At 35.1% G+C, this 24,511-nt stretch overlaps 3 protein-coding genes across 3 annotated transcripts; all 3 read right to left on the bottom strand.

The window, feature by feature from the left end:
* Positions 1-8,725: 8,725 nt before the first annotated feature.
* Positions 8,726-14,215, bottom strand: LOC125680602 (uncharacterized). The gene is made up of 3 exons (XM_048920282.2): positions 13,925-14,215; positions 13,526-13,684; positions 8,726-9,380 (listed from the first exon to the last, which is right to left on the bottom strand). The coding sequence occupies exons 1-3, from the start codon at positions 14,088-14,090 to the stop codon at positions 9,154-9,156; spliced, it is 552 nt and encodes a 183-aa protein (XP_048776239.1). The 5' UTR covers positions 14,091-14,215; the 3' UTR covers positions 8,726-9,153.
* A 252-nt stretch (positions 14,216-14,467) lies between these two features.
* Positions 14,468-21,101, bottom strand: LOC125682383 (myb-like protein X). Its single transcript, XM_048922923.2, has 8 exons — positions 20,701-21,101; positions 18,140-18,252; positions 17,249-17,985; positions 16,827-16,904; positions 15,420-16,745; positions 14,967-15,233; positions 14,810-14,882; positions 14,468-14,571 (listed from the first exon to the last, which is right to left on the bottom strand). The coding sequence occupies exons 3-8, from the start codon at positions 17,427-17,429 to the stop codon at positions 14,529-14,531; spliced, it is 1,968 nt and encodes a 655-aa protein (XP_048778880.1). The 5' UTR covers positions 17,430-17,985; positions 18,140-18,252; positions 20,701-21,101; the 3' UTR covers positions 14,468-14,528.
* LOC125680156 (uncharacterized) lies at positions 18,284-24,119 on the bottom strand. The gene is made up of 5 exons (XM_048919599.2): positions 24,053-24,119; positions 23,665-23,845; positions 23,434-23,540; positions 23,211-23,329; positions 18,284-18,379 (listed from the first exon to the last, which is right to left on the bottom strand). The coding sequence occupies exons 1-5, from the start codon at positions 24,117-24,119 to the stop codon at positions 18,284-18,286; spliced, it is 570 nt and encodes a 189-aa protein (XP_048775556.2).
* Between the last annotated feature and the right edge of the window lie 392 nt (positions 24,120-24,511).

The raw sequence follows: 24,511 nt of genomic DNA, 5'->3' as shown, positions 1-24,511 counted from the left end.
TTATTTATATTTATGCATGATATGAACATACATTTTGTTGGAGTCTTTTCCGACAGTTATTGTAAAAAAAATATTGATTTACATAAGATTTTCAAAAATCTAAGTTATTTATGAATAATCTATGATAGGTTTCAAAATATTGATTCCAAGGGCAATAACTCTGTTTTCATTGATTTATTCATCAAGTCCATTATGCGATAGATTTCCTTTATTTTTCACAGAGGTTTTGCATATTTTTGTAAAGAAACAGTCACATGTTTTGAATACTATATTGTTATAACCAGTTCTTATGAAATTTTGATAACACTAAATTTGCAATTTTCTTACTTTAATACATGATTCTGTTTATTATGTATGTCTTGCATTTCAAAAAGTTCAAAAACATACATATCTTATTTTGATAATTTATTAGTTTTAACTCTAATAAATGAAAATAAATACACTTTCTATACTTTTAAGAGATAATAATGAGAGTATGGAGTTACCTTAACTGCTGCTAGAATCGTTCCTGGTCTTCCAATTTGGCTTTTAGAGGATCGTTTTATTCCGAAACAGGATATGTGTTATTAAAACAATCGAAGTACGTAAAGTACTAGTGGGAGTTGAACTTGTGAAACATTTAAAGGGAGAAAATTAATTATAGATCAAAGGGGAAAATTCCGCTTTTTAAAATTTAATATTGATTTGTTTTCACAAAAGTCATATATTTATTTATTTAGAGACTCGGGTGTGTTATTTAGATAGTACGTCTTAACCTTCAACCCTCTAATCAACAATGGACTCCTCCATAGAGATCCTTGTGTGCAAGTCAGATTAAAGATGGCCGTTTAATAATGCACATGTAATTTTAAGCTGAAGTTTATCTTATTTATAAATACATGATAAATTGGAAGAGAAAAAAGTTCCACATATCTGTTTCTTATCCTACTATTCACATTTAAAAATCTTTCTGTATTTGAATATAGGATTATATATTCCCGTGGACTTTATTATGTTTGTTATGTATCAAAAGTGAAGGAGTGATGCGGCTCACTCAAAAGTCCCTTGGAATATATCCATTCGCTGTGCCCGATAAATAAGCTAAACTTCTAAAAATGACCACTATGTTCAGAATTCACAGCGGTTCGAATCCCGGTCGCGACAAACCTAAGTCGTTAAAACGGGTAGTGACAGTTCCATCGCCAAACACTCGGCATCAGGTGTGAATGTTACGGGTCCTCGGAGATGACCTTAAAAACGGATGACCCGTGTCACAGTAGGTGTGGCAGGCTAAAGAAACCTCACTGCTCAATGGCCGTAAGTGCCGAGCATAGGCCTAAATTTGAATCCCTTCACCGGTCTTGGTGACGTCTCCATATGAGTGAAAAATTCTCGAGCGAGAAGATACAATCAATCAATCAATCATTTTCAATAAAATATCTAAGTACGAAACAGATGTGGAGGACTCTGGTGGTTTTCTATTTCGAGTTCACATGGATATATCGAATCAACATATGGATGAAATTTGTTAATAGATATTAAAACACCGTTGATATATTTAAATGTCGAGTTGAAGGTCACAGCGAGAGATGTGGAAGTCTTTTGTTTCGAGTTCACGGGGATATATCGAATCAACATATGAATGAAAATGAACATTGTTAATCGATAAAACGTCTTCGATATATCTAAATGTTGAGTTGCCTAACCGTTCATTTTGAAAATTAGAAAGAAGCCCCCTTTTCAGGAATTCACTCATGTCACAAGATGCGAGATTATGAAAATACTGTGAATGTTAACAGTCAAATGATAATCTGATGTGTGAGAGATGTCCTACAAGATATTTGATCAAAACCAATCGAAATCATTCTATTACAAAAGCGTATTTGTAAAAGGTACTTTTTGTGCCGTGCATTATATATATTTCCCGGAAGATAATAAAGATTTCCAATGCAAATTTAATTATTCTTCGGGAAGTTTATTTTTATAAATAGAAAAGATTCCCACTTAATTCAGATAAGAGTATGGAGAGCTAAGATTCCTTTTGAGATGTAACAAGACAAATCACTCAGTCAGAATCACAATTACAAATCTTTCTAAACCACGTCTTACTTTGCATTTGACAAATGTTATATCAATATTCTTCTTACCAAATTAAGGCACAACTGCTTACTTTCTCATGATTTATTCAGAAAAATATCATCGAAAATCCTTTCTATTCTTATGGAAAACAGGGAGATACATACCCTTTATTTAGCAGTGAGGGTGCTTTATCGTGTCATGTCTGTCTGGACACTGAACCTTCATTTTAAGGTCATGACCCCAAGACCTCCAACTTACACTTTTAATGCAAGGTGCTAAGCGACAAAATTTCATCCGTCTATTAAGACATGATGTAAACACATTATGCAATTAAGGCTAAGAAAATTTATCTTTGGAGTTGAACTTTACAAGATTTATGGCTGTTGTACACAAATTTATAGATAAATCTTGTAGATGTGATCATTGTGTATCTCTTGTAAAATAGGTATAATATAATTTTACTTTGTCTGATAATTTCTTTGTATGTCAATTATGTATTTGTTATATTAAAGGACAGGAACTAGTAAGTTGTGAAAACCTGTATCCAGATCCGTTATATTATATAACAATAAAATATATTCAAAACAAAACAAGGCTGTTTTACTTCATTCAATGAATTATTGATCTCTCTTAATCAATCAGAGAGCGATGTCTGAATTATAGCATGCTCTAGAGAATTTAGTTAATGTGTATTTCAATTCTATTAATGCGCGATCTAATTCGGTAGAAGAAAACAACAACAATGCATATCAAAGAGTAATCGAATACTTGTCAGAACATCTGGTGAATTTAATGCATTAAGTCGGAGGAAAATACAAACTTTTGGTTGGGATTTCTTTCTTTAGATTTTGATAATGCTGCCTCATTGATTAGCTGATTGGTTGGTTATTTATCTGTTTTACATCCCGTTGAGATTTTTTCACTCATGGAGGCGCCACCAGTTGAAGGTGAAGTACCAAAAATTTAGACATACCCTGTATGCTTAGCCTCAGGGCGGTGACAGTAAGGGTTCTTTAACGTGCCAAAGAATGTCGAGGCATGGGACCTCCGTTTTAATGTCATATCCGAATATGATTCTCACCTCGAAATGCCGATCGGCGTTTTGGCAAAGGAGCAATTACTAACTATGTTTACGTCTTAGGTTTGACACGAGTGGGGTTCGAACTCACGACCATCCGGTTACGAAATGAACGCTCTACCACTGAGCTAATCTATATGTACCATACATTACAGTATGGTATCAAAGCGCATGGTGTTTGCTTATGTGTATATTTGTCATAAGAAGCGACTAAATGGGGGCGGTCCTTCGGATGAGACCATAAAAACCGAGACTCCATGTCACAGCAGGTGTGGCACGATAAAGATCCTCCCTACTGAAAGTCCGTAAGCGCTGAACATAGGCATAAATTTTGCAGCCCCTCACTGCCAATAGTGACTTGACTAACGTCAATATACAATTAATCAATCTCTTGAATTCCATTGTTTTTCGTTTTTTAATGCCGTCTGTCCATGTGTGAATATACACATTCCACGAATTAGAACTCTACTATCTATTTCGCGGCATGGTTGAAATTGTTTGGGATATATGATTTCTGGTTTCTTTTTTTTCTTTTTTTTTACCTTTTATTTGAATTTAGATAAGATGATAAATAACGCTAAGTACCTATGGTATACGAAGGTTTATTTTTTTAGTTTAGAGTTTGCCATTCTTGGACTATTTTTCTTTACCATCGTTCAAATCAAAGACGTAATCTGCGTTATGTAGGCCCTATATGTTCAAATTTAAAAATCATCACCAAATTTGGAGACGAGGCAAGGTCAGGTGACGTTCAATTAACTTCCAGGTCAATAATATCTATCTATAACGTACTTTGAAATATTCATGTTAAAATCAATACAGAAAAAAAGAATAATAAAATGTCTTTCTTTAGTTTGTTAGTTGGGAGGTGAAGTTCGCAAACATTGCGAAATAAAATTGTAGAACGCGGGTTATGTTTGCGACCTTCATATACCATTTAACAAACCAAAGAACTTGAATGCTGCATTTAGGAGATACTGAATTTAGTATTCGTGCTATTTGACTGTCCGGGGCAGTTGATTTTACCTTTATGTGTTTGAAATGATATGTACTAAGCGAAATGCCTGAAATCGAGTTAAAAATGTTAAAGAAGTTCCATATAAGATATACCAATGGTTTCCTTTTATTTCCTTCACCAGAGTTTGGAAATAGATTGATTCATTGTATATTGTTTAACGACCCTCCTGTGAATCTTTCATTCATATCAGGTATTCCAAAAGTCTGTTGGAATTCCCATGGGCACGAATTGTGCCCCTTTGTTAGCTGAACTGTTGTCTATATTCCTATGAAGCAGAATATATCCAAAAAAAACCTTATACGTGAAAAGAAAAAATATCTTGCTGTGATCTTCAATTCAACATTTAGATATATCGACGACGTATCATCGGCAAACTAACAACTCAGCTTTATGTAAAACGGGATGATTTCAGCTTCTCCATCGTCAACTTCCCATATTTATGTAGCAATATTCTATTATCACTTGCATATAGTGTTTATATATCTCAACTGATTCGATACGCCAGAGCTTGTTCTACGTATGATCAGTTTTTAAATTGAGACAAGCTACTGACAAACAAGTTGATGTTACATTGCACAGGGGTTTCAATAGTCTCGTTTAAAATCAGCATTTCCCAAATTCTATGATCGTTATAACGATCTAGTTTGCCAATATAACCTATCATTGGGTCAAATGCTGTCTGAGGTGTTTCATACCGATTGTTAGGCCGTTCGTGGCACACTGGTTTTGACTACGGATACCCCCCTTTACCTGATCAAGATATAGGGCTCACGGCGGATGTGACCGGTCGACAGGGGATGATTACTCCTCCTAGACACCTGATCCCACCTCTGGTGTGTCCAGGGGTCTGTGTTTGCCCAACTATCTATTTTGTATTGCTTGTGGGATTTATGCGCTTGATCACTGTTCGTTATCTTCGCCTTGTTATTAACAATAATATTTTTCATTCATATGTCGATTCGATATATCTCCATCACCAACTTAATTCCCATCTTTATGTAGCAAATTTACATTATCACCTGCATATGGTGTTTATATCTCTCAACTGATTCGATAAGCGAGAGCTTGTACTGTGTATGATCAGTTTTTAAATCGAGACAGGCTACTGACAAACAAGTTGATGTTATAGTGGTTTCAGTAGTCTCGTTTAAAATCAACATTTCCCAAATTCTATGATCGTTATAACGATCTAGTTTGCCAATACAACCTATCATTGGATCAATTGCTGTCTGACGTGTTTCATACCGATTGTTAAGCCGTTCTTGGCACACTGATTTTGACTACCGATTACCCCCTTTACTCGATCAATATGTAGGGCTCACAGAGGGTGTGACAGATCGACAGGGGATGCTTACTCCTCCTAGATACCTGATTCCACCTCTGGTGTGTCCTGGGTCCTTGTTTGCCCAACTCACAATTTTGTATTGCTTATAGGAGTTGTAAGATTGATCACTGTTCGTTATCTTTACCTTTCATGGCGAAAGGCTGCAAAATTTAGGCCTATAGTAATCATTGACACATACTTCTTAATAGTTAGGTGGATATCTGGATTATAATAGATCCTCAGTACCCCTTGCTTATCGTAAGAGGCGATTAAATGGGGAGGTCCTTCGGATGACACCGAAAAAACCGAGGTCCCTGTGTCACAGCAGATGTGGCACGATAAAGATTCCTCCCCGCTCAATGGCCATAAGCACCGATCACTCGCATACTAGAAAATGATACCATTATTTATGCAAAAGTAACTGTATGGTTATGTAACATTTGCTTGTACTGAGGAATCGTTTAGATTCGTGGGGGATAGTCGACATTTTACAACTTCGTTTAGATTCGTGGGGGATAGTCGACATTTTACAACTTCGTTTAGATTCGTGGGGGATAGTCGTTGAGATGTAATTTCGTGGATATGGATTCTGTACATTGATACATTGAATAGATAGTGCAATTTGTTGTGGTTTGAAATCAGTGGGATAGGGAGACCCATGAAAATTAAAACTCCTCGAAATCTATTGATTCTACAGTATATATAACTGATGAGAGAGAGAGAGAGAGAGAGAGAGAGAGAGAGAGAGAGAGAGAGAGAGAGAGAGAGAGAGAGATTTTAAATCGAAATCGTAAAGTACAAACGCATGCACATGATTTTAAAAAATTTCAGATGAGGGGTGGGGATTATGATATCGTAAATTCTACTGTAGAAAATGTTTTCTTTGGGTTAAAGTTTCCTCTAAATAAAACCTTTCGTTGGGGAAATTTTATACTGGGAAAAATTTCTACTGGATTTCTGTTCGACATCGGTATTAAATAATCACTTTAGATGGCTTAACACTAGAATTATTAAAATGCTAAACAGAGAATTCATAAATGATATACTTAGTAGAATGAAAACCGGTTATTGCATGACGCAATCTTTGTGTACTTGTGGGGGAAAATGCTTACCACTTCTTTTTCTCGTGTGCAAAATACACTGCTCCAAGAAATTACCTATTTAATGGTATTTCTAGAATGGATAATTTGCATATAGTAGACACGCATGTTTTATCATGGAGAGATAACGCAATCAGTACCACAGAAAATGAAAAATTATTTCAAGTTCAGTTATTTATGAATAGATCTGGTCGTTTTGGGGTTGATGGAATTTTCATAGCGATTATTTGTACGTATTGCATGCATATATTAATCAAATTATAATTTTGTACATATATGTATCTACAGATATGATCTATTTTATAATTGCTTTATGAAAGCAAATCATTTGACCTTTGATACCTTTGTGTTTCAATTCTTGAACATTTTCATGTGTAATCAATTGTCATATAGGAGAGGGCGTTAACTTGTGCTCAATCCGTTTGTTATAACATTTAGACAAAAAAAATATGTTCAAATCAAATCATCACGCAATCAATTCACTTTATCATTACAACGCTTGAAGTTTAAATAGTGCATTGAAATGAATACAGATTAACCTGCATCAGTGTACACTGGACAGGATAAGTAAGGGGTCCAGAAATTATGTCAGATTACAGATTAATTACTTGTTTCATTTATTTTATTGGGAGTTGAACTTTGGTGTAGGCCTTTTCACATCCTCGTTTTGTTTGAAGTATAATACAATATAATCCTATATTCAAAAGCTAAAACTTTCAACAAAGAGATCTGATTTCAAATCATCAGCATTATATGTTTGTTTTACAAAGTGATAGGAAAAGATGTATTCACAAGAGTTTAATCACTACATGGACGAGTCCATTGCTAATTAGAGGGGTTTGAAGGTTAAAATATACTCCATAACACGCATGCATATAGTAAATAAATGAATAATATATGAATTCATGAAACCAATATTAACTGAGCGAATTCAGTTGAATTAAATCAATATTTTGTTTAATATAAAGGACGCATTCCTTTGACATATACAGTAAAAAAAATTCTTTGAATGTTTGAAAAGGTCAACTCCCCGGAGTACTTTCTGTACTTTGATTGTAATAGATTGGAATCTTGTTATGCAGTATTTCATTTCGTGGTAGACCAGCAGACCTAACAATAGTCTGCTGAAGTGTATTCCCTACTATTTGTGCAGTAATAAAACGGTCTGTTGATCTTTCGAGATCAATAGTATGCCGAAATCGCTGTTCTTATTCTGCATTAGTCAAATGCCGGTCTTTAAAGGATGTTACAACTCCAATCACTGATCATAAAGTTTCTGTCTACTGGAATCAACTAACGGCCAATAGTACTGGTATACAAATCTGCCCCCTACACAATCTGTCCTTTGTTGTAATTACTACCTGACTGAGAAACAGCTGTTTTTCGTGGATCTAGAGGTGGTGACCTTGGGATTTTAACCCCCACCTTCGATTTGTTTAGGTTATGTACGATGAAAGTAATAATATTATGATCAGATGATATCTTTAAAAAATGTACGAAAAGCAATGAGTGAAAGAAGTTAACTTAGAGACATAGGGGTGACAGCATTCAGTATATATTTAAGAAATATTTATGGAAATACATCAGGGTACGCAGGTATAATTTATGAAGCACGTTAAATTTTATTTCTTATATTTACATTACACATTCATGCTAAAATTCCCAACATTCATTACGAAATGGACCATTTCAATTTGAAGAGATATCAAAGGCAAATACATTGATATACATGTATAATATCATTGTAAAATATAATCATTTTTAAATGTACCTCCAGGTTCTGTACATATGGAATCCCTTTTGAAAACCATTATATTGTGTGAAAACAGGATTTTATACTGGGGTCCAGATCTAACCTCCAGTTTTTCTCCTCATTCATTTGCTCTTGGGCGAATGATTCAGTGCGCTTTTAAACGCAGATTGATCGAATTTACACGCAGTACATACGTAAGTTGGCGGATGGTGACTATGGAGTTGTCCCGCATAAAAAAAAGAAACCAAAAAGAAGAAAGAAAAAACCAAAAAAAACAACAACAAAAACCAGTCGACTTGTTGTAATGTCCTAGCTTTCACTATCACTGATAATTCAATACCAAAATACGCCCTGATACTGTATGTCTGTACGTATTATCAAACGACAAATTATACTTATTATATATATTTACTTCTTTGTTACAGTACACAAATTAATAACAAATACACGATTAGGCCTTTAGTTAAAATTCTGCTCGTTTCCTTTCTCCACCAACTTGTTATCCTTTTTTTGTCTCTGTGTGCGTTTTGTGTGAGTTAACTTGGATGTTCTGGAGTATGCTTAAACTGTGTATGAAAAGGTATTCCTCCAAATAAAATATTTTCCCACCGTTCTACCTACAGTCATTTTAGTTGAGGAAAAGGGAAAACAAACAATTGGCCTTATGCAAAAATTGTACATAGCTCTCTGCAAACAATAACATGGTCGTCATTCAATAAAACACTTCAGTATTTCCTGTTTTTCTCCAGGACTCCTGAATATGAACCGGCATAAAGCATTGCCATTGTCGCGATACAAGAAGCACCAAATTTAAAATGCACGCTATATAAATTCATCATCACGAAGGGATAATTTTCGCCTTTCCAAGTCTTGGAGTCGTTTTTCCTCCATCTTTGTTTTTCGATGTGTTCGTATACATACAAAAATGAAACCAATAATCCCCGGGACGAAAATCACTGAACTGTATACAGCGCTGTTGACGGCATTCTCCAGCCCCGTAGTGTCCTCGTGTTTGTCTCCCTTACGGCTTCGGGATAAATTTGTTTTTCCTAAAATGGAAAAAAAACAAAGGTTTTTGGCTGTTTTAGTGATTTGTCCCTGATTCAAGTGTTAGAATGTTTGTTTTTTAAATGTATAGTGGTAGTCAAGGAGGGTTTACCAACCAGACCGTTGTAATGACGTATTATATTCTTGTTTGAAAGAGTTCGAATCCTATTGGCGACGTTTACACTTATTTTATTTTTTCAAATATTTTTCTCTCTCACTCTAAATTCTGCACGAATATCCTATCTTTATCTTGTTATGGGGTTTGTTATATAGTGGGACTTCCCCCATAGTGAGACATCCCGGAAGACAGGCTACATTGTATAGAGTGGGACTTCCCCCATAGTGAGACATCCCGGAAGACAGGCTACATTGTATAGAGTGGGACTTCCCCCATAGTGAGACATCCCGGAAGACAGGCTACATTGTATAGAGTGGGACTTCCGCCATAGTGAGACATCCCGGAAGACAGGCTACATTGTATAGAGTGGGACTTCAAATTTGAACTAAATACTCTTTTGATATGCGAAGAAAAACCTCAGTCTGAAATGTCACTATATAACCAATCTATAAGATCATTAGTTAAAGGAATCTGGTGTTCTATAATGGCGTGCAATCAGGAGTGGATGCAAGGTTTTAGTTTAAAAGGAGTGGGGACTGAAGAGTCCGCCGTTATGCTTCCAGTGTGTCCATGGCTAAGCCCTGGTGGGGACATGGGATGAAGCCCCTGGTGTTAAAGAGTAGACCCCCAACATGCTTTAGTTCAAGTATAGTGCTCATTCATTCAATTATTCATTGGTTAAAATGTGGCACGCAATATTAGAAGATGAATTATTAAGGTTTATTAATTATTAAGGATATCTTCAATTCAGTGTATGGTATAATTATTTCATTAATCATTAATGGTAAGGAAAATTGATTTACTGTGGTTTAAATTCCTTTGAAGATACATCTTATTAAAAAAATGATAAGCTCATTCAATTGAATATAAAAGATAAAAGAAGGTACCCGTTCAATTACTATACCAAAGATATTGATAAAATTGCAACCAATCACTAATGTGTATAGTAGGGGAAGTTTCACTACTAGTGGTTAGGGGATATAGTCACTATAGACAGTCTTCCTGTGGAAATCTAAAAATAAAATCCAGACCAAGTACGTAGGGGGGGGGGGGGCTCTCTACTGATAGATTTTTTTAGGTGAGGGTCTCACTATATAGCCAATATTCCAGGGGAAGTCTCACAATATAACACGCACAAGCCGGTCCATAAGATGAAAGGTGAAGATAACAAACAGTGGTCAATCTCATAACTCTTATTAAACGAGACTGTTGAAACCCCTGTACCGTCAACTTGTTTATCAGTAGCCCACCTCGATTAAAAAACTGATCACATGCAGAACTAGCTTTTACGTATCGAATCAGTTGAGATACATGTATAAACACCATGTGCAGGTGATAATAGAATATTACTACATAAATATGGGAATTTGACGATGGAGAAACTAAAATCATCCTGTTTGTTGAGTTATTAGTTTGCCGTTAATATACACTTTCAATAAAATATCTAAGTACGAAGCAGTTGAGGACTCTGTGATGTCTTTTATCTCGAGTTCACAAGGATATATCCAATCGACATACGAATGAAAGGTGAAGATAACGAACAGTGATCAATCTCATAACTCCTACAAGCGATACAAAATAGAGAGTTGGGCAAACACGGACCCCTGGATACACCAGAGGTGAGAACAGGTGTCTAGGAGTAAGCATCCCCTGTCGATCTGTCACACCCGCCATGAGCCCTATATCTTGATCAGGTAAACGGAGTTATCTGTAGTCAAAATCAGTGTGCCAAGAACGGTCTAACAATCCGTATGAAACACGTCAGACATCATTTGATATAATGAAAATGATTATTGTTATTAGGTAAAACGTCGCCAATATGTTTCAATGTTGATTTGGAGGCTACAGCAAGAGATTTTTTTCTTCTCATGTGGTATTAGAATCAGGTCACCTAACAAAGGAGCACAATTCGTGCCCATGGAAATTCCAACAGACTATTGAAGGACCTGATCACCAAAGACTATGAAGATATTGTCAATAAGGAACGTCAATAAGGAACTCCAGTATATTTTTTATTTTAACTTTATAGTACTTGTGAGTGGTATTTAACAAAGTATCTTATCTATCTATTATCTATCTATCTATCCATCTATCTATGAAATCAGAGTTCCAAACCCCTGGATGCATAACCCGAAACGAAGATTGAGCAGAGGTATAAATGCCTTGGTGTTGCGTGATTGTCTGATATGAAGAGTGAGATTATTTAGAATGGAGTCGGGATGAAAAATTATTGCACAAAATCGAGAAATGACTGAGGAAATTTTCATGGTAGGAGTGTATTTGAAATGAATACTGCAATTCACCGTAGACCGTTAAGTGTTGTAGAAAAGTACAGTTTGCATAAAACCAGACCTCCAGTCGATTTAATCAGACTGAGAAAAGTACAGATATGACCTATAAAAGGGACGGGGCCCTATATTATTTTTGCAATTTTTTTATCAGCACTTGGAATAAAATTTCAAATGTTGGCGCGGTTATTTGTCTAAAATTATTATAGTCATATGAAAGTCTCGTGCGTTTCTACGGTACAAATGATGTGCTTTAATAAAGAATGACGTTTGTTGTCTTTATCTAATTTTTCTTCTTTCTTTTTTTTTTTTTTTTTTTTTTTTTTTTTTTTTTTTTTTGGACAAAGGTTTAGATATATTTTTTGGCCACGAAAAAAATCATGGTATAATACTTAAACAATAAAATGCTTTCTTTGTTATTTCATCGGGTGGTGAAAGTAGCTAGCATTGCAGAAAAAAAATCATAGCCCGCGTTAGCGTGTTATGTAAATTTAATCTGCAATATTTGCTACCCTCATCACCCGATTAAACAACAAAGAAAGCATTTTATTGTTTAAGTATTATACGATCTTTTTTTTCATATTTATATTTTTATGTATTGTTTTAAAATATAAACTATATTTAAGTACTAAAACATCATATGGTTGACCCATTCGTTACGTTAATCAGAACAGCCGATGCACCCTTTGACCTTGATGACGCTCCATATTTTGTAATGATTACAGGCAGGTGGCACTAAAATCCGGATCGAACTAGTTTGCAACAAACATGCATTCATTGTCGCAGATGAAAGCAATGTCAATTTCGATGGAAATATAAGGAAAAAGATTCAGTGAATGTAAATATTTGTATGTAATACTGATTTACCAGTGTGTGTGATCCACATATTGCGAGATTCATCAAGAACCTGTTTAAGTCTATATATAGTCAAGTTAAGAATGTAAAAATTTTTTTTATTAAACTACAAGTTTATCTGAGTATGCTAGCGTCACATCTACTACTTACTATGCAAGCAAAGGTTATGGAAAATATTTTATTATTTAATTGTAAAATTTCTATCATAGTAATTCAAATCATTACTTAGAAATGTTAGATATCTTTTAAATCTTTATTTTCTGCTAATAATCAATTTCTGCATAGAACTTCCATTTGTTGGTTTACATTGCAAAGCATGACAGAAAGGTAAAATATCAAATAGATAAACCATTGTTAGTTTGAGGAGTCGGAATAGTGTATATAATTACATTTTACATATGTAATTCAAAATTAATAAAATAAATCATTTGCCGCATGCATGACATGTTTATGGCTATCTTCATACAATGAAGGGTGTTATAGATAAAATTCAAATAATACAACCTAGTTTGCATCATGTTATTTTGTTTAAAATCGTATAGATATTCTTCATTGCGAAGCAAGAATGTATGTATGACGTATGTTATATTAGGGCGGGGGTGCACTCCTTATTTTTTTCTTCTTGTTTCGTTATTACTTACGTGAAATGTCAGGCATGACATCACCCCCACCTCTGGTATTTTCAGCATCTCGTTTTTGCCCTAATCTCCGTTTTGTATTATGGTATTTACGAGATTGATCACTATTAATATCTTCACTTTCTCATTATTGAAAAAAAAAAATCGGTTAGTGCATCTGGCCTTCTTAAACTTTCATTTTTAAAATCCAAAAGTTTTCAAATATATCTTCAAACCATGATAATAAACATACATAGGTCAAAGCTCACCATTGCAATGACCATTGTGGCAAATTCGGATTTCTGGAATCGATATGGAACAATTGTCATTGAATTCTATGTCAGGGCACGTGCGTGACCTAGTTTGATGACCCTGCCCACAAGAAACATTGCATTTGCTCCAGTTTTCCCATGCGGTCAAATAAACATCTGAAATGTAAATTAACGTCTCTATAAATGGATCGGTCATTGTTTGGAAAAGGAACAATACTTGTATACGTGGAAGTTGTTGAATGTAATGTTTCTTAATCTTTAACCCACTAAAATTCCTTGAATATTACTATAATGATAATTTAGTCAAAATATCACTAAAATGTATTTACATGCACACACGATGGGGTATTTCGATGGCTTAGAACAGACACCCTAAGGAAAGTATTATAGACATACCTGTGGCGTTGATACCTATTACGCTATCGAGATAAAAACAAAGCAAAATCCATGTTAATGGAATGCCTTTCAAGGGAGAAAACATAAAGCCTGGAACAAGGACCAACTTCTTCGTACACGTAGGTGACCGAAACTTAATCTCGAAAATTCTCGCGTGAATTATCATAACAGTTCACATATACCTTATCTAATTAAATAAATTTCGTCACACTTAATGAAGACGTGACACATATACTTTACTTAGAATACATTATTACAATCGCAACAATAGTTGACATTTGAAGTATACCACTGTTTTCATACCATCCAATTGAAATATTACGAAGCTTCCAGGGAAAACTAAAATTTCCAATAAGACTGTGGCATAGCTTATTGTCTCTTTATTACGTATTACTTTCGTAGTACATGATAAATGAAGTATATGTTGTTTATTGGGGGGATCATGTAACGATTTATGAAAACAATAATGACCTTTTCATTTCGTTCATACAATGAATTTTTAATATAATATATACCCTATCATTTACAAAACATTCACCAAAAGAGATTCCTTTTTTTAATCAAGAAGAAATTGACTAAAACATGCATCAAACAACTGTAATTTTCATCGATGGTATCGCTGACCCATTGATCCTGGAGATGCTTGTCTGAAATATTAAAACCATCTGGGTGCATTGTCTCCTTTGTTATACAACAATGATCAAATATCGGCACAATACATCACAGGTAAACACCGTTTTAGATAACATTTAAAGAACACCAAAAAAATCCTCTACATTAACAGATAGTTTCTGTAAATTACAGATAAAGACCGTACGAGAACAGTTTGATACGGTTTATCAGTCTCATTTTGAACATTTATTTCAACTACTAAGTATAATTTACAATTCAAGATCTAAAACTTGCAAAGGAGGCAGCGATTCGTCCACCTTCGTCAAGGAGGAAGCTTCGTCTGATCCTGCAATTAAAAAATATCGATAGAAAGTACAAAATCAAAGAATTCAAACAAACTGTTACTTACTTCAACTTGTGCGTCCCTTACCTCTCAGTGCTGTCATAGTTGGTGAAACATAACCAGTGTTGATTTCAATTTCACGTGGCTTTCGTTCTTTCTGAAAGAGTGACGATGTGGTATCTTCTCTTATCAACGTAGATACTGGCGCAAGGGAGCTCGCGGGTCTTAATTCCAATAATTCCGTGAAGTTCAAGTTGTTCAAATTGTCAATTCTATTTCCAGCAGACTTATCAGGGATACCAGGTATACTTTTTCCATCTTCATGTTGAGTTGAATTGCGATCGGTGTCTATTACTTAGAAGAGAAAGAAAATGGATTATGTATTGAGGGTTTATTTAAAATCTTTTACGTTTAGAATTATTTTCCAAATCTAATTCAGATTTATAGATATGAGATATATTCTTTGTCCACTGTGGAAATGACAAGATTTTCTACATCGGAAATGAAAAGACCTGGATGTACATAGATGCAGTAACTCACATTTGTCAGACGGAGTGCTGGCATCCTTTCCCTTTTCTTCTGAATTACACGCCCATGCTTGAACAGCTGTGGGTTGGTTTTCATTGACTGAATTGATTTCACAAAAATCTTCTGTTGTGCTGAATAGATCACTTTTAGCTATGTCATTTACAACTTGCAATTCTTCACTATCATCAACTTCGGTTTGTTCTTTACATTTTCGTTTCTTTATCACTTTTGTCTCCAAAGAGTCGGCTTTATTTTTGGGCTTCCTTTTTACTTTTGCTCTCTTTACTTTTCTCCCAGCATTATCGTTAATAGATTCAGTGCCATCCTGTGCCTTTTGTTTCTTTTCATTCTTTCTAGAAGGTTTTTTGTTCTTTGTTGCTCCCCCTCCTCTTTCATCTACCGTTGACTGAATACCTGAAGATGAGAGTTCGTTCAGCAGGTACAGATTTGTGTGATCAGGTGATATTCCAGTAATTGGTGTCTCTGAATTTACCAGCGATTCAAGAACTGAATCTTTTCCCGACATAGCATTCTGATTTTCACCGTCTGCTTCCTTCTGTGTTTCTGTATGAGCTTTCTTTTCACCGATTTTGACCTGGTCATTTTCAGTTGACATCTGAGATATTTTGTCGCTATGAACGAAGGAAACTTCCTTCAGTTGTTGATTATTCTTCTTGTTAGAGAGTTTATTCTTCCTTCCCTTTTCAGTCTTCTCTCTCTGTCTCTCATTAGTGTTGACCGTAGATCCATTTTTAATGGCTTCACCTTTTATATTATGTGATGGATTGCGTTTTGAATTCACAACTTCATCCCGTTTAAGATTACTATTACTAGCGCTTTCATCAGAGGACTTTGTACTTACTGATTTGTCATGGGGCAATTCTTCAACCTCTGACGTAATTTTCTTCCCCGTTGAAGAATTGGACTCATACGCTGATTCTGGGTCCTCAGCTGTTTGGTTTTCATGAGACATTTGCATGCAATCGGTCCGTGTTTGTTCATGTTTTTGAACTTCATTTTGGTATCTATACATCTGTAAACTATGATCTCCGAACTGTTCCTTGTCCACAAGAAAATCTACTTTTCCTTTGTTTTTCCTTTTTGTGCCATTTTTCAAAGTTTTTAAGTAATTCTCATAATCAATCGTTAATTTATCTTTGTCCTGGCCATTATCACACTCTTGTGTTTTATCATTCGTAATTGTTTTCGAATCGTCAGTTTCTAAAATCATTTCTAGAAAAGAGTCCTTTGTCTTTTTACACGATTTACTGACTGTCTCCTTTTCAGAAGATGTCAAATCATTGGAGGAATTTAAAGGCTGTATGAAATTTGAAGTTACTGAAAGACAGAAAATATTCAGAAAAGTTCATTTTTTCTCTACAGTACACCAAACATCATTTCTTACTCTAGAACACATACCTTTTTGGGAAGCTAATTTTGATTGGTGGATACCCTTGAACTTTGCACTCGATGCGGTACTATCAGTGGAATATGTCTCTGAAACATCGGGTTGACGATTTATTATAAGATTTGGAGAGATGAATATCTATATACTATCTGGTGCATGATTACGGGGTAGATCAAATTGAATGGCATACAATCACTCTTTAGATATAATGCTGTTATCCCTGATTGTTACATGTAACAGACATCAAGTGTCCTTTTTAAAACTATTCTTGAAATTTCTTACAAATCACGAGCCCTCTAAATGTTGCATGACAATTACATTTGAAGATTTTTGATATTAAGCTTGTAAATTGTGAATGGAAGTTTTTAAAAAAGATTACAACATGTAACATTTCATAATTTTTTTTATATATATGCTGATAATGAAATTGCACCTGGCGTGACGTCACTTGTGGAGACTTTCTCACTATCGATCAATTCGTTCAAAGGCTTTTCATCGTCCTTATTTGTCGACGTCATAGTTTGTAGTGTCAATTTCCCTTTCGATGACTTTTTACAACAGCAGACAATAACTATTAGTATGATTAGTGCTATTACGGCACCAATGATCGCCATTGCTATTATCACGTCATCAGTTCCTGAATCGTTGTTGGACTGAGTGAATGCTATAATATTTAATAATACACGACTTTTTAATTATATATACACAAAAGGTCGACATTACGTGTATGTATGTCGAAGAGTGAGAAATATGCAGGATGTACATAATTACTTTGTAAATAAATGAATAAATTCAAAACACTTACGACACGATTCTGAAAATGAAAATTATAGCTTTGTTTAGTCAAAGTATCATCCTGATGTTTTAAACAGTATGAATCATATTTCTTATTTTCACACAAGCTTGTTTTTCTATTGGGAAATCAGAAAGGAATTTGATTGAAAGTTACCGAATTAAAAGAATTAACCGAATCAATCTATTCTAGAGATCTATCAATAAAAATCGCAATTCTCATTAATTATTTACAAAATGAGAAGACAATTATTAACCGAACGATAGCAACTTCAGAAAAGCAGTGCCATCGCTGTCCTTGGAGAAAGGCGACTGGTCTCTCTTGCAGCTTCCTTTGGTGTCGCTGCTATAAATATAGGAGCCATTCTGTGCCAACACCTAATTTGAATAAAGGGAAAGAAATATTAGAAAGGATGACATTTACAGGTACTGTGAATATTCGAAGCTTTACATAGTGCTTGTCATGATTATGAATATAGAACATCTAATAACCAAACTCGGGTTTTTGTCAACGTAAGTAATATATACATACAAAGCAAGTAAATTTGAACGTAGTGACATAGTCCACAGCTTCTGGGTTTATGGTGACAACATACTGAACATCACCGACTGTTTCCGAGTGGACACAGTAAAACAAACCATTGGCTAGAATGTGCAACATAAAAAGAACATAAGATTAATTTGATCTGCGATCTAGCTTTCTACAGTCACTGCGTACATTGTCAGCACTGTTGGAATTCTTGGGTGTATCATCTGTCATATTTGAGACCACCTAGAAGAAGGTACAAGAAATGATAAAAAAAAATAAAAAAATAAAGAGGTGGCGAATATATTTATATCAATTATTACGTCGCTGTTTAGGCTAACGAGGGCTGTTCGATATGTAATGTGTATTATACCACAGCGAGATAACGTTTTGCACGGTTTCGTGGATGATGATTCTCTTGAATAGCTCTATTTAATACCTTTCCAACGGTATAAACACGAGCCTTCAGCTCCACATACATTGTAGTTTTAAACTTATATTCATTTCAATAGAGCCAGTCGTTGACCACTGTTGTAAAAATGGTTGGGAAACACGTTGAGAATATTGAAGAAATTAGAGCTTATATAAAAGTTCGCACAAAACTCGGTCATTCGGTAATGCAGGTTTTTACTGAATAGGGAAAATTTATGGATCTGATAAGGTATCTTATGAGACAGTTCGTAGGTGGAGAAAGACATTTCTGACTGGCACAGAGTCCGTCAAAGATGCAGCAAAATCTGGCCGACCTGTAACTGTAACAGGCAAGGCAAATGTCTCAAAAGTCAGGGAAATAATTGAAGGTGATGACAGATACACGATTCGTGATATTGCCAAAGCTGTTGGCATATCGCTATCGCGGGTGCATTTCATTTTATAGCGTATTTTGAAAGTACGAAAGATTTATGTCAGATGGATACCGCATATATTGACAGATGACCAAAAACGGGTACGAGTACAAACCGCTAAGCTATTGCTCAAAATGTTTCCCAAATTTAAAGAAAATCTGCAAACATTGTTACCGGTGACTATACATGCGTTCACTATCTCGAACCAGTAAGAAAAATTGGAAACAAAATATGGCTAACTAAACACGGTAGAAGGTCTATAGTTGCCAAAAGAATCTTAAGCACAAAGAAGGTTCTTTATTGCATATTCTTCTCATGGGATGGTATAGCCGTACAAATTCCGGTACCGAAGGGCAAACGTGTTACAGATCGGTATTACCGAGATGTTATATACTAAAAAAGCTCAAGAAGTATTATCATAACCGACGCCTGTGTCAGGATTTATGCTCCATCACATACATCTGAGCTTGTGAAGCAATTTTTGAAGTCGGAGAAGGTTACTGTCTTGCCACACCCACCATACTCTCCAAATCTAGCCCCCATGCGACTTTTTTCCTTTTTCCAAAACTTAAAAAGTTCTTATCTGGTCGTCATTACAAGTTCCGACAAGCCCTTGGCTCAGACATCAAGTCAATGTCTCAGAGGTCTACCTAAATTAGCGTACCGTGACGCATTTCAGAAATGAATTCAGAGATTGAAATCGCGGAGAATACTTTGAAGGGATGTAATGTTCATTTCACTATTTGAGTCGAATGCTTTTGAGATATTGTACAATACACATTACATATCGAACAGTCCTCGTACTGAGAATACCTTTTTTCAAATCATACGATGACAGTAAACAGTACTGTGATCGTATATAAATATACACAGGTACTCTTGTTTTTTCGGACAACGAAGAAAATTGCCAGCAAAAGGTAATATAGCAAAAATAAAAAAACAACATTAAAAACTTGGGTACAAAGTTGGGCACATGCAGATTCTGAACTAAGTTTCGTGTAATCGTGTACTTGTAATGGTTTCTGCTGGGGATAATGTTGAAGCTTCATAAAATTTTCATGCTTACGATACATCGACATTTTATCTCCAGAAATTTCCTAAATATCCTGCAAAAGTCCCAGGTTGAACGTTATGAATTAATGTATAGATCATGAGTGAAGTTAATAGTCTCATTTATTTCAGGTTTGGACTCTTTCTGCAGCTCAGCAGAAGTTTATATTAATTCTTGATTAACTTACATTCCATCCCACTTTCATAGGATTGACCTTAAGATATCACTGGTGCTAAAATAAAAATATCAAAATTTTATCAAGTCATAAGAGATTCCAAGGTGATAAAATTTGTCATAGTAATATCAATGAAATTACACCCCATAGAAACAGTACAACCTTGGCAATCCACGAATATTACCTACCGACCCCCCCCCCCCCCCCCTAAATTCAAAAGACCTCATTCACTTCTCCAGAATTTATTTGTGAAGTTTTGAAATTGGACCAGGGAGTCATCAGAAAAAATCGAGACAAAAAATAAAAGTTTACAAAAGGCAGACGATGGACAAGCTTCCAGCTAAATAGGTTCACGTCAGCTTTCAGCGTTTTCACTTCATATCCAGATACACCCAATACAGCAGATTTATGAAATAATATGAAACGACCGGATATCATCAATTTTACCTGATCATCAACTGAACTAAAAAAAACAATAATTTTATTTGTCACCTACCAGAGAACCCAAATGATGCATTGCATATGGTGAAATCAAACGCTATCTCACTTCTACTGTGACATCCGTCTGCCAAACCAGTGACGGATTCACACGACGTCATCACTCCGTTGTCATGGACATATGTGAAGTTGTGTAAGAGAAGGGAGGGACAGTTTTGTTGTATTGATGATTCAGTTCCTAAAACGATTTATATATTGACGTAATATTTTCTACCGAACGCTGTACAAACATCTTCCTTAATGTTAACCACTAAATAAATGGAAGCTGATTATTCCCGCAATCTTAGATATGATTATTCTTTACAGTGGAAAATGTGGAACTGAGTGAATATAGTGCTAGTTATATATTTAATCTTGAGTCATGCAGAAGGAATATAAAAATACTACTGTTTAGCAACTACCGATTTTATATGCTTTATAAAACTACATCCGATGTGGAATCGGCCATCATCACTTCGAGAACCCCATTGTTACTGTATAGTAGTACCTCCGAAATCTAAAATCTAATTTAGAAAAGGCATCATACTTGCACAGTCATTCTCAGTTTAGATGACCAATAATTTTTACCAAGTGTGTTGTTGCAGTGGGTTTTTTTTCTCTTTTTTATATAATTTGTTTGATTTTAATGGGTTTTTATTTTATTGAGAGTGGGTACTCCCTGTTCCCATCATTCTGAAATTCAATGTTTATTTTTTACATCCTTTCGAGAATTTTCCAATAATTTTGAGACGTCACCAGCTGTAGGTGAAGATCCACAATTTAGACTTATACATGTATAGAGCTGAAGGTTAAGGTCGTAGCAATGAGGTTTTTTTTTTTATCGTGTCAACGTCTGCTGTGCCGCGGGACCTTGGTTTTAAGGAATCGTGCAACAGACCCGCGGCTCTCACTTATGATCGCTGAGCATGTTTGGCGAAGGAGCAGTCACAACCTATTTTTACGTCGGCTTCTAACAACTGATCCACTTCGACTGGTCGTATCGAAATGTACATTTGAGATGGTTGGTTGGGACGAAGATGGTAAAAGTGGGTCTCAGTTGGAGTTTTTGAACATTCAAGTAACAAATTTGTGTTTCAAAACTAGGTCTAACTAATTATGTTCCTACTGGATTTGTTATTGCAAAAATAATGAGCTATCTTTCCTTTCAAAGCTACTATTATATATCGTTGTTAGCCTATACCTGGGTCGTATGCTTCTATCTAGCCAATTGTCTTACTCTAGATCTGAACCAGCGTCTATATAACGTGATGACCTTTAACCTCCCAAAACCTTTATTGGAAATGAATGAAAAATTCTCGAGAGGGACGTTGAACAAGATAAAATCAATCATATTGGAAATGTTTATATAACAACGGAATACCAAAAATGTAACATATCCATCATCACTTGGGATCGCTAAGATCTAACACCCCCTCTACACACCCCTCTGATTATCTCTAAAACATAGAATGTACTTGTTATAGATTAGGTTGTGATATAATTCTCTGTAAATTAAGATATGCATAAATCTGGGTGATAAACCTTTAACGAGAAAGTTGCGATTGGCAAAATGTAACTGTAAACCCAGCGGACAAAATATTCTATTTCATTTATCTGTCTATATAGGAAGGGTAAAGGGTGTTCACAGTCGTTATCAGAGCTGTTGTATCGTGTCTTGTAGATCTATGAAATTTGAGTTGAATAATGATAAAGCAAATTTTTCACAATTGACGAAACACAAGTAGCGAGTGTGAAAACTGTGAAAAAGAAGCGACAATAATTCTCGCACATCTTTTAAAGCGATATGGTTTATAACCATCTTGGAACATCGATAGACATTAAAAGAACAAATACAATAGAACGCACATTACTCATTTTACAAATAACAATTTTATCAGCAGCGACAGAGGAATTTCTTGATACGGACAGCATGATCATATTTTGTGCAACAGTGACATGATATAGAAGATGAGTTTCATTTTATACTGAAATGTCCATTTTACAACGAATTGAGAAAGATATAAGGGTTTTTATTACACAAAATTAAGTGTCTTTAAATTAGTTAAGCTCCTTAGTGTAGACAATACTAAAGAACTCAGGAACTTGGTATAATTCTTAGTACAAGCTGTGAAAATACGAAGTTTAGCATTGTAAGTCAATAATGTAATTATAGTATTTTTCTAATAACATGTGCATCTCATAATGTGATTACATGTATATTATTTTATATTTGTAATTTCTTCTCCTCCTTTCTTCTCCTGTCCACTCACCTGTTGTTTATCTTATACAATTAGATATATTGTGTATATACATATACATGCACTAGATGTATTCCGATGAGTTGTATAACTCAAGGACAATAAAGAATTGAATTGGTGAAATGTAACTAATGCACGATTTCGGTTGTCACATTGATGCTTCAGAAATGAACCACCTTAAACGCAACTAGCATGCGACATACATTTTTTTAATTGGTCATGAAAGAGCCTGACTACTATCTATATTTATACAATACGTGCCTGCTCTAACTAGAATGTGGAATTCTCTTGTGGCCGGTGGGTTTGTTGTCACACACGCTGTGTCCATAGTTACGTTGGTGGTAGAGGGTTCAACATACAACCTCTGATTCGCAATGTTTCTTTGTTCATCTGAAAGTGAAAAAAAAACCCACTGATAGTTATCAGGAGGCATATATTATATATGATATGCAAAGTATTTTTTAAGTTAAAAACGTACGCTTAATTGATTATACCTGCATATACATAATATTGATATACATGGTCCGACAATTTGTTCCATTGAACGCATCGAAACATATACAAATGTTGAAGTCCTAAAGATCCGAAGTTTTTCGTTGATCTGAAAATAATATTCGGATATAAATGTATATTCACTTAAGTGTATGTGTAAGCACAGAACAAGATCTTGAGGGGAAAGTTGCATTATTGAAGGAACGAGTTTAAAACTTCATGAAGTACAGTACTTGAACAACAGTTGTTTGTCTGTTTGCCTGTCCTCTTGACAAACCCAGTTCGTCCCCTCTGTGTTGTATGCTAGGATCTTCCACCCCACCACTGACTGCGTACTGAGGTCAAAAGTCACGTTATTATCCGGGAAGGCGCTGTCATACCATGTACCATCCCATGGCAGGACACAAGTCCCCTCTTAGAAAGTACAATAAAATACGTGTGTTCAGTAAGGTACGTGAAACAAAACTGTACATCGTCTTGTCCTTCTTTCAATGCTAGTCATAGGGAAACACAAGTTGCGAAATATCCTGAGTTCCTTGTGTTATACTTCACATAGAAATATTTATACGAAAATATCTCAAACTGCACATACAGTCAATTAAAAGAATGTACAATATTTACCTGAAAATCTTCCAAAAGCACCAAACAAGGAAAGCGAAATAAATGCAAACAATTCTTTGAAATGCATTTTGTACAAAATCACTGCAATATATTGTAATACGTGTTTTCAAAAGGCACCTGTAGTCTGCATGATTTCACACTTTAATTCCTACATTGTCATTTAAAAGCCTTTGTTTTAATTGTAGTGATAGTACGACTCTTTAAACCCAACTTTCTTTTGATGAGAAGTGCGGTCGATTAATTTTAGATAGTTTGGGGTTCGATTTACAATAGCTGTATACTACTACAAATCGCGTCGGGGGGGAGGGGGGGGGGGTCCATCACAGCATCCTGCATTTTCCTTTGATTTTCCATAAGTAATCAAAATACGAATTTTGAACTGTTTAGTTATAACTGATATTTCAGTCACGAATGGAAATTTACAGGTAGATAATACTGAAATTGAAGCGATAACGTTCA

The sequence above is a fragment of the Ostrea edulis genome, chromosome 2, assembly GCF_947568905.1.
Source record: "Ostrea edulis chromosome 2, xbOstEdul1.1, whole genome shotgun sequence".
NCBI lineage: Eukaryota > Metazoa > Mollusca > Bivalvia > Ostreida > Ostreidae > Ostrea > Ostrea edulis.
Note: the sequence above shows the minus strand (reverse complement) of the source record. Positions and strands in the feature narration are given on the sequence as shown.

Bases quoted from the DNA above. Each gene is read 5' to 3' on its own strand.
- LOC125680156 (XM_048919599.2), bottom strand. From the start codon at position 24,119: ATGCATTTCAAAGAATTGTTTGCATTTATTTCGCTTTCCTTGTTTGGT. The intron at 23,541-23,664 runs GTACTGTACTTC...TATTATTTTCAG, and splicing joins GACAAACAACTGTTGTTCAA to ATCAACGAAAAACTTCGGAT. The intron at 18,380-23,210 runs GTTAGAGCAGGC...ACCTTCTTCTAG, and splicing joins CAAGAGAATTCCACATTCTA to GTGGTCTCAAATATGACAGA.
- LOC125682383 (XM_048922923.2), bottom strand. From the start codon at position 17,429: ATGGCGATCATTGGTGCCGTAATAGCACTAATCATACTAATAGTTATT. The intron at 15,234-15,419 runs GTGAGTTACTGC...TTCTCTTCTAAG, and splicing joins CAGCACTCCGTCTGACAAAT to TAATAGACACCGATCGCAAT. The intron at 14,572-14,809 runs GTAAATTATACT...TTAATATTTCAG, and splicing joins CAAGTTTTAGATCTTGAATT to ACAAGCATCTCCAGGATCAA.
- LOC125680602 (XM_048920282.2), bottom strand. From the start codon at position 14,090: ATGATAATTCACGCGAGAATTTTCGAGATTAAGTTTCGGTCACCTACG. The intron at 13,685-13,924 runs GTATGTCTATAA...TTTACATTTCAG, and splicing joins AATAGGTATCAACGCCACAG to ATGTTTATTTGACCGCATGG. The intron at 9,381-13,525 runs GTGAGCTTTGAC...TTTCCATTTTAG, and splicing joins CCACAATGGTCATTGCAATG to GAAAAACAAATTTATCCCGA.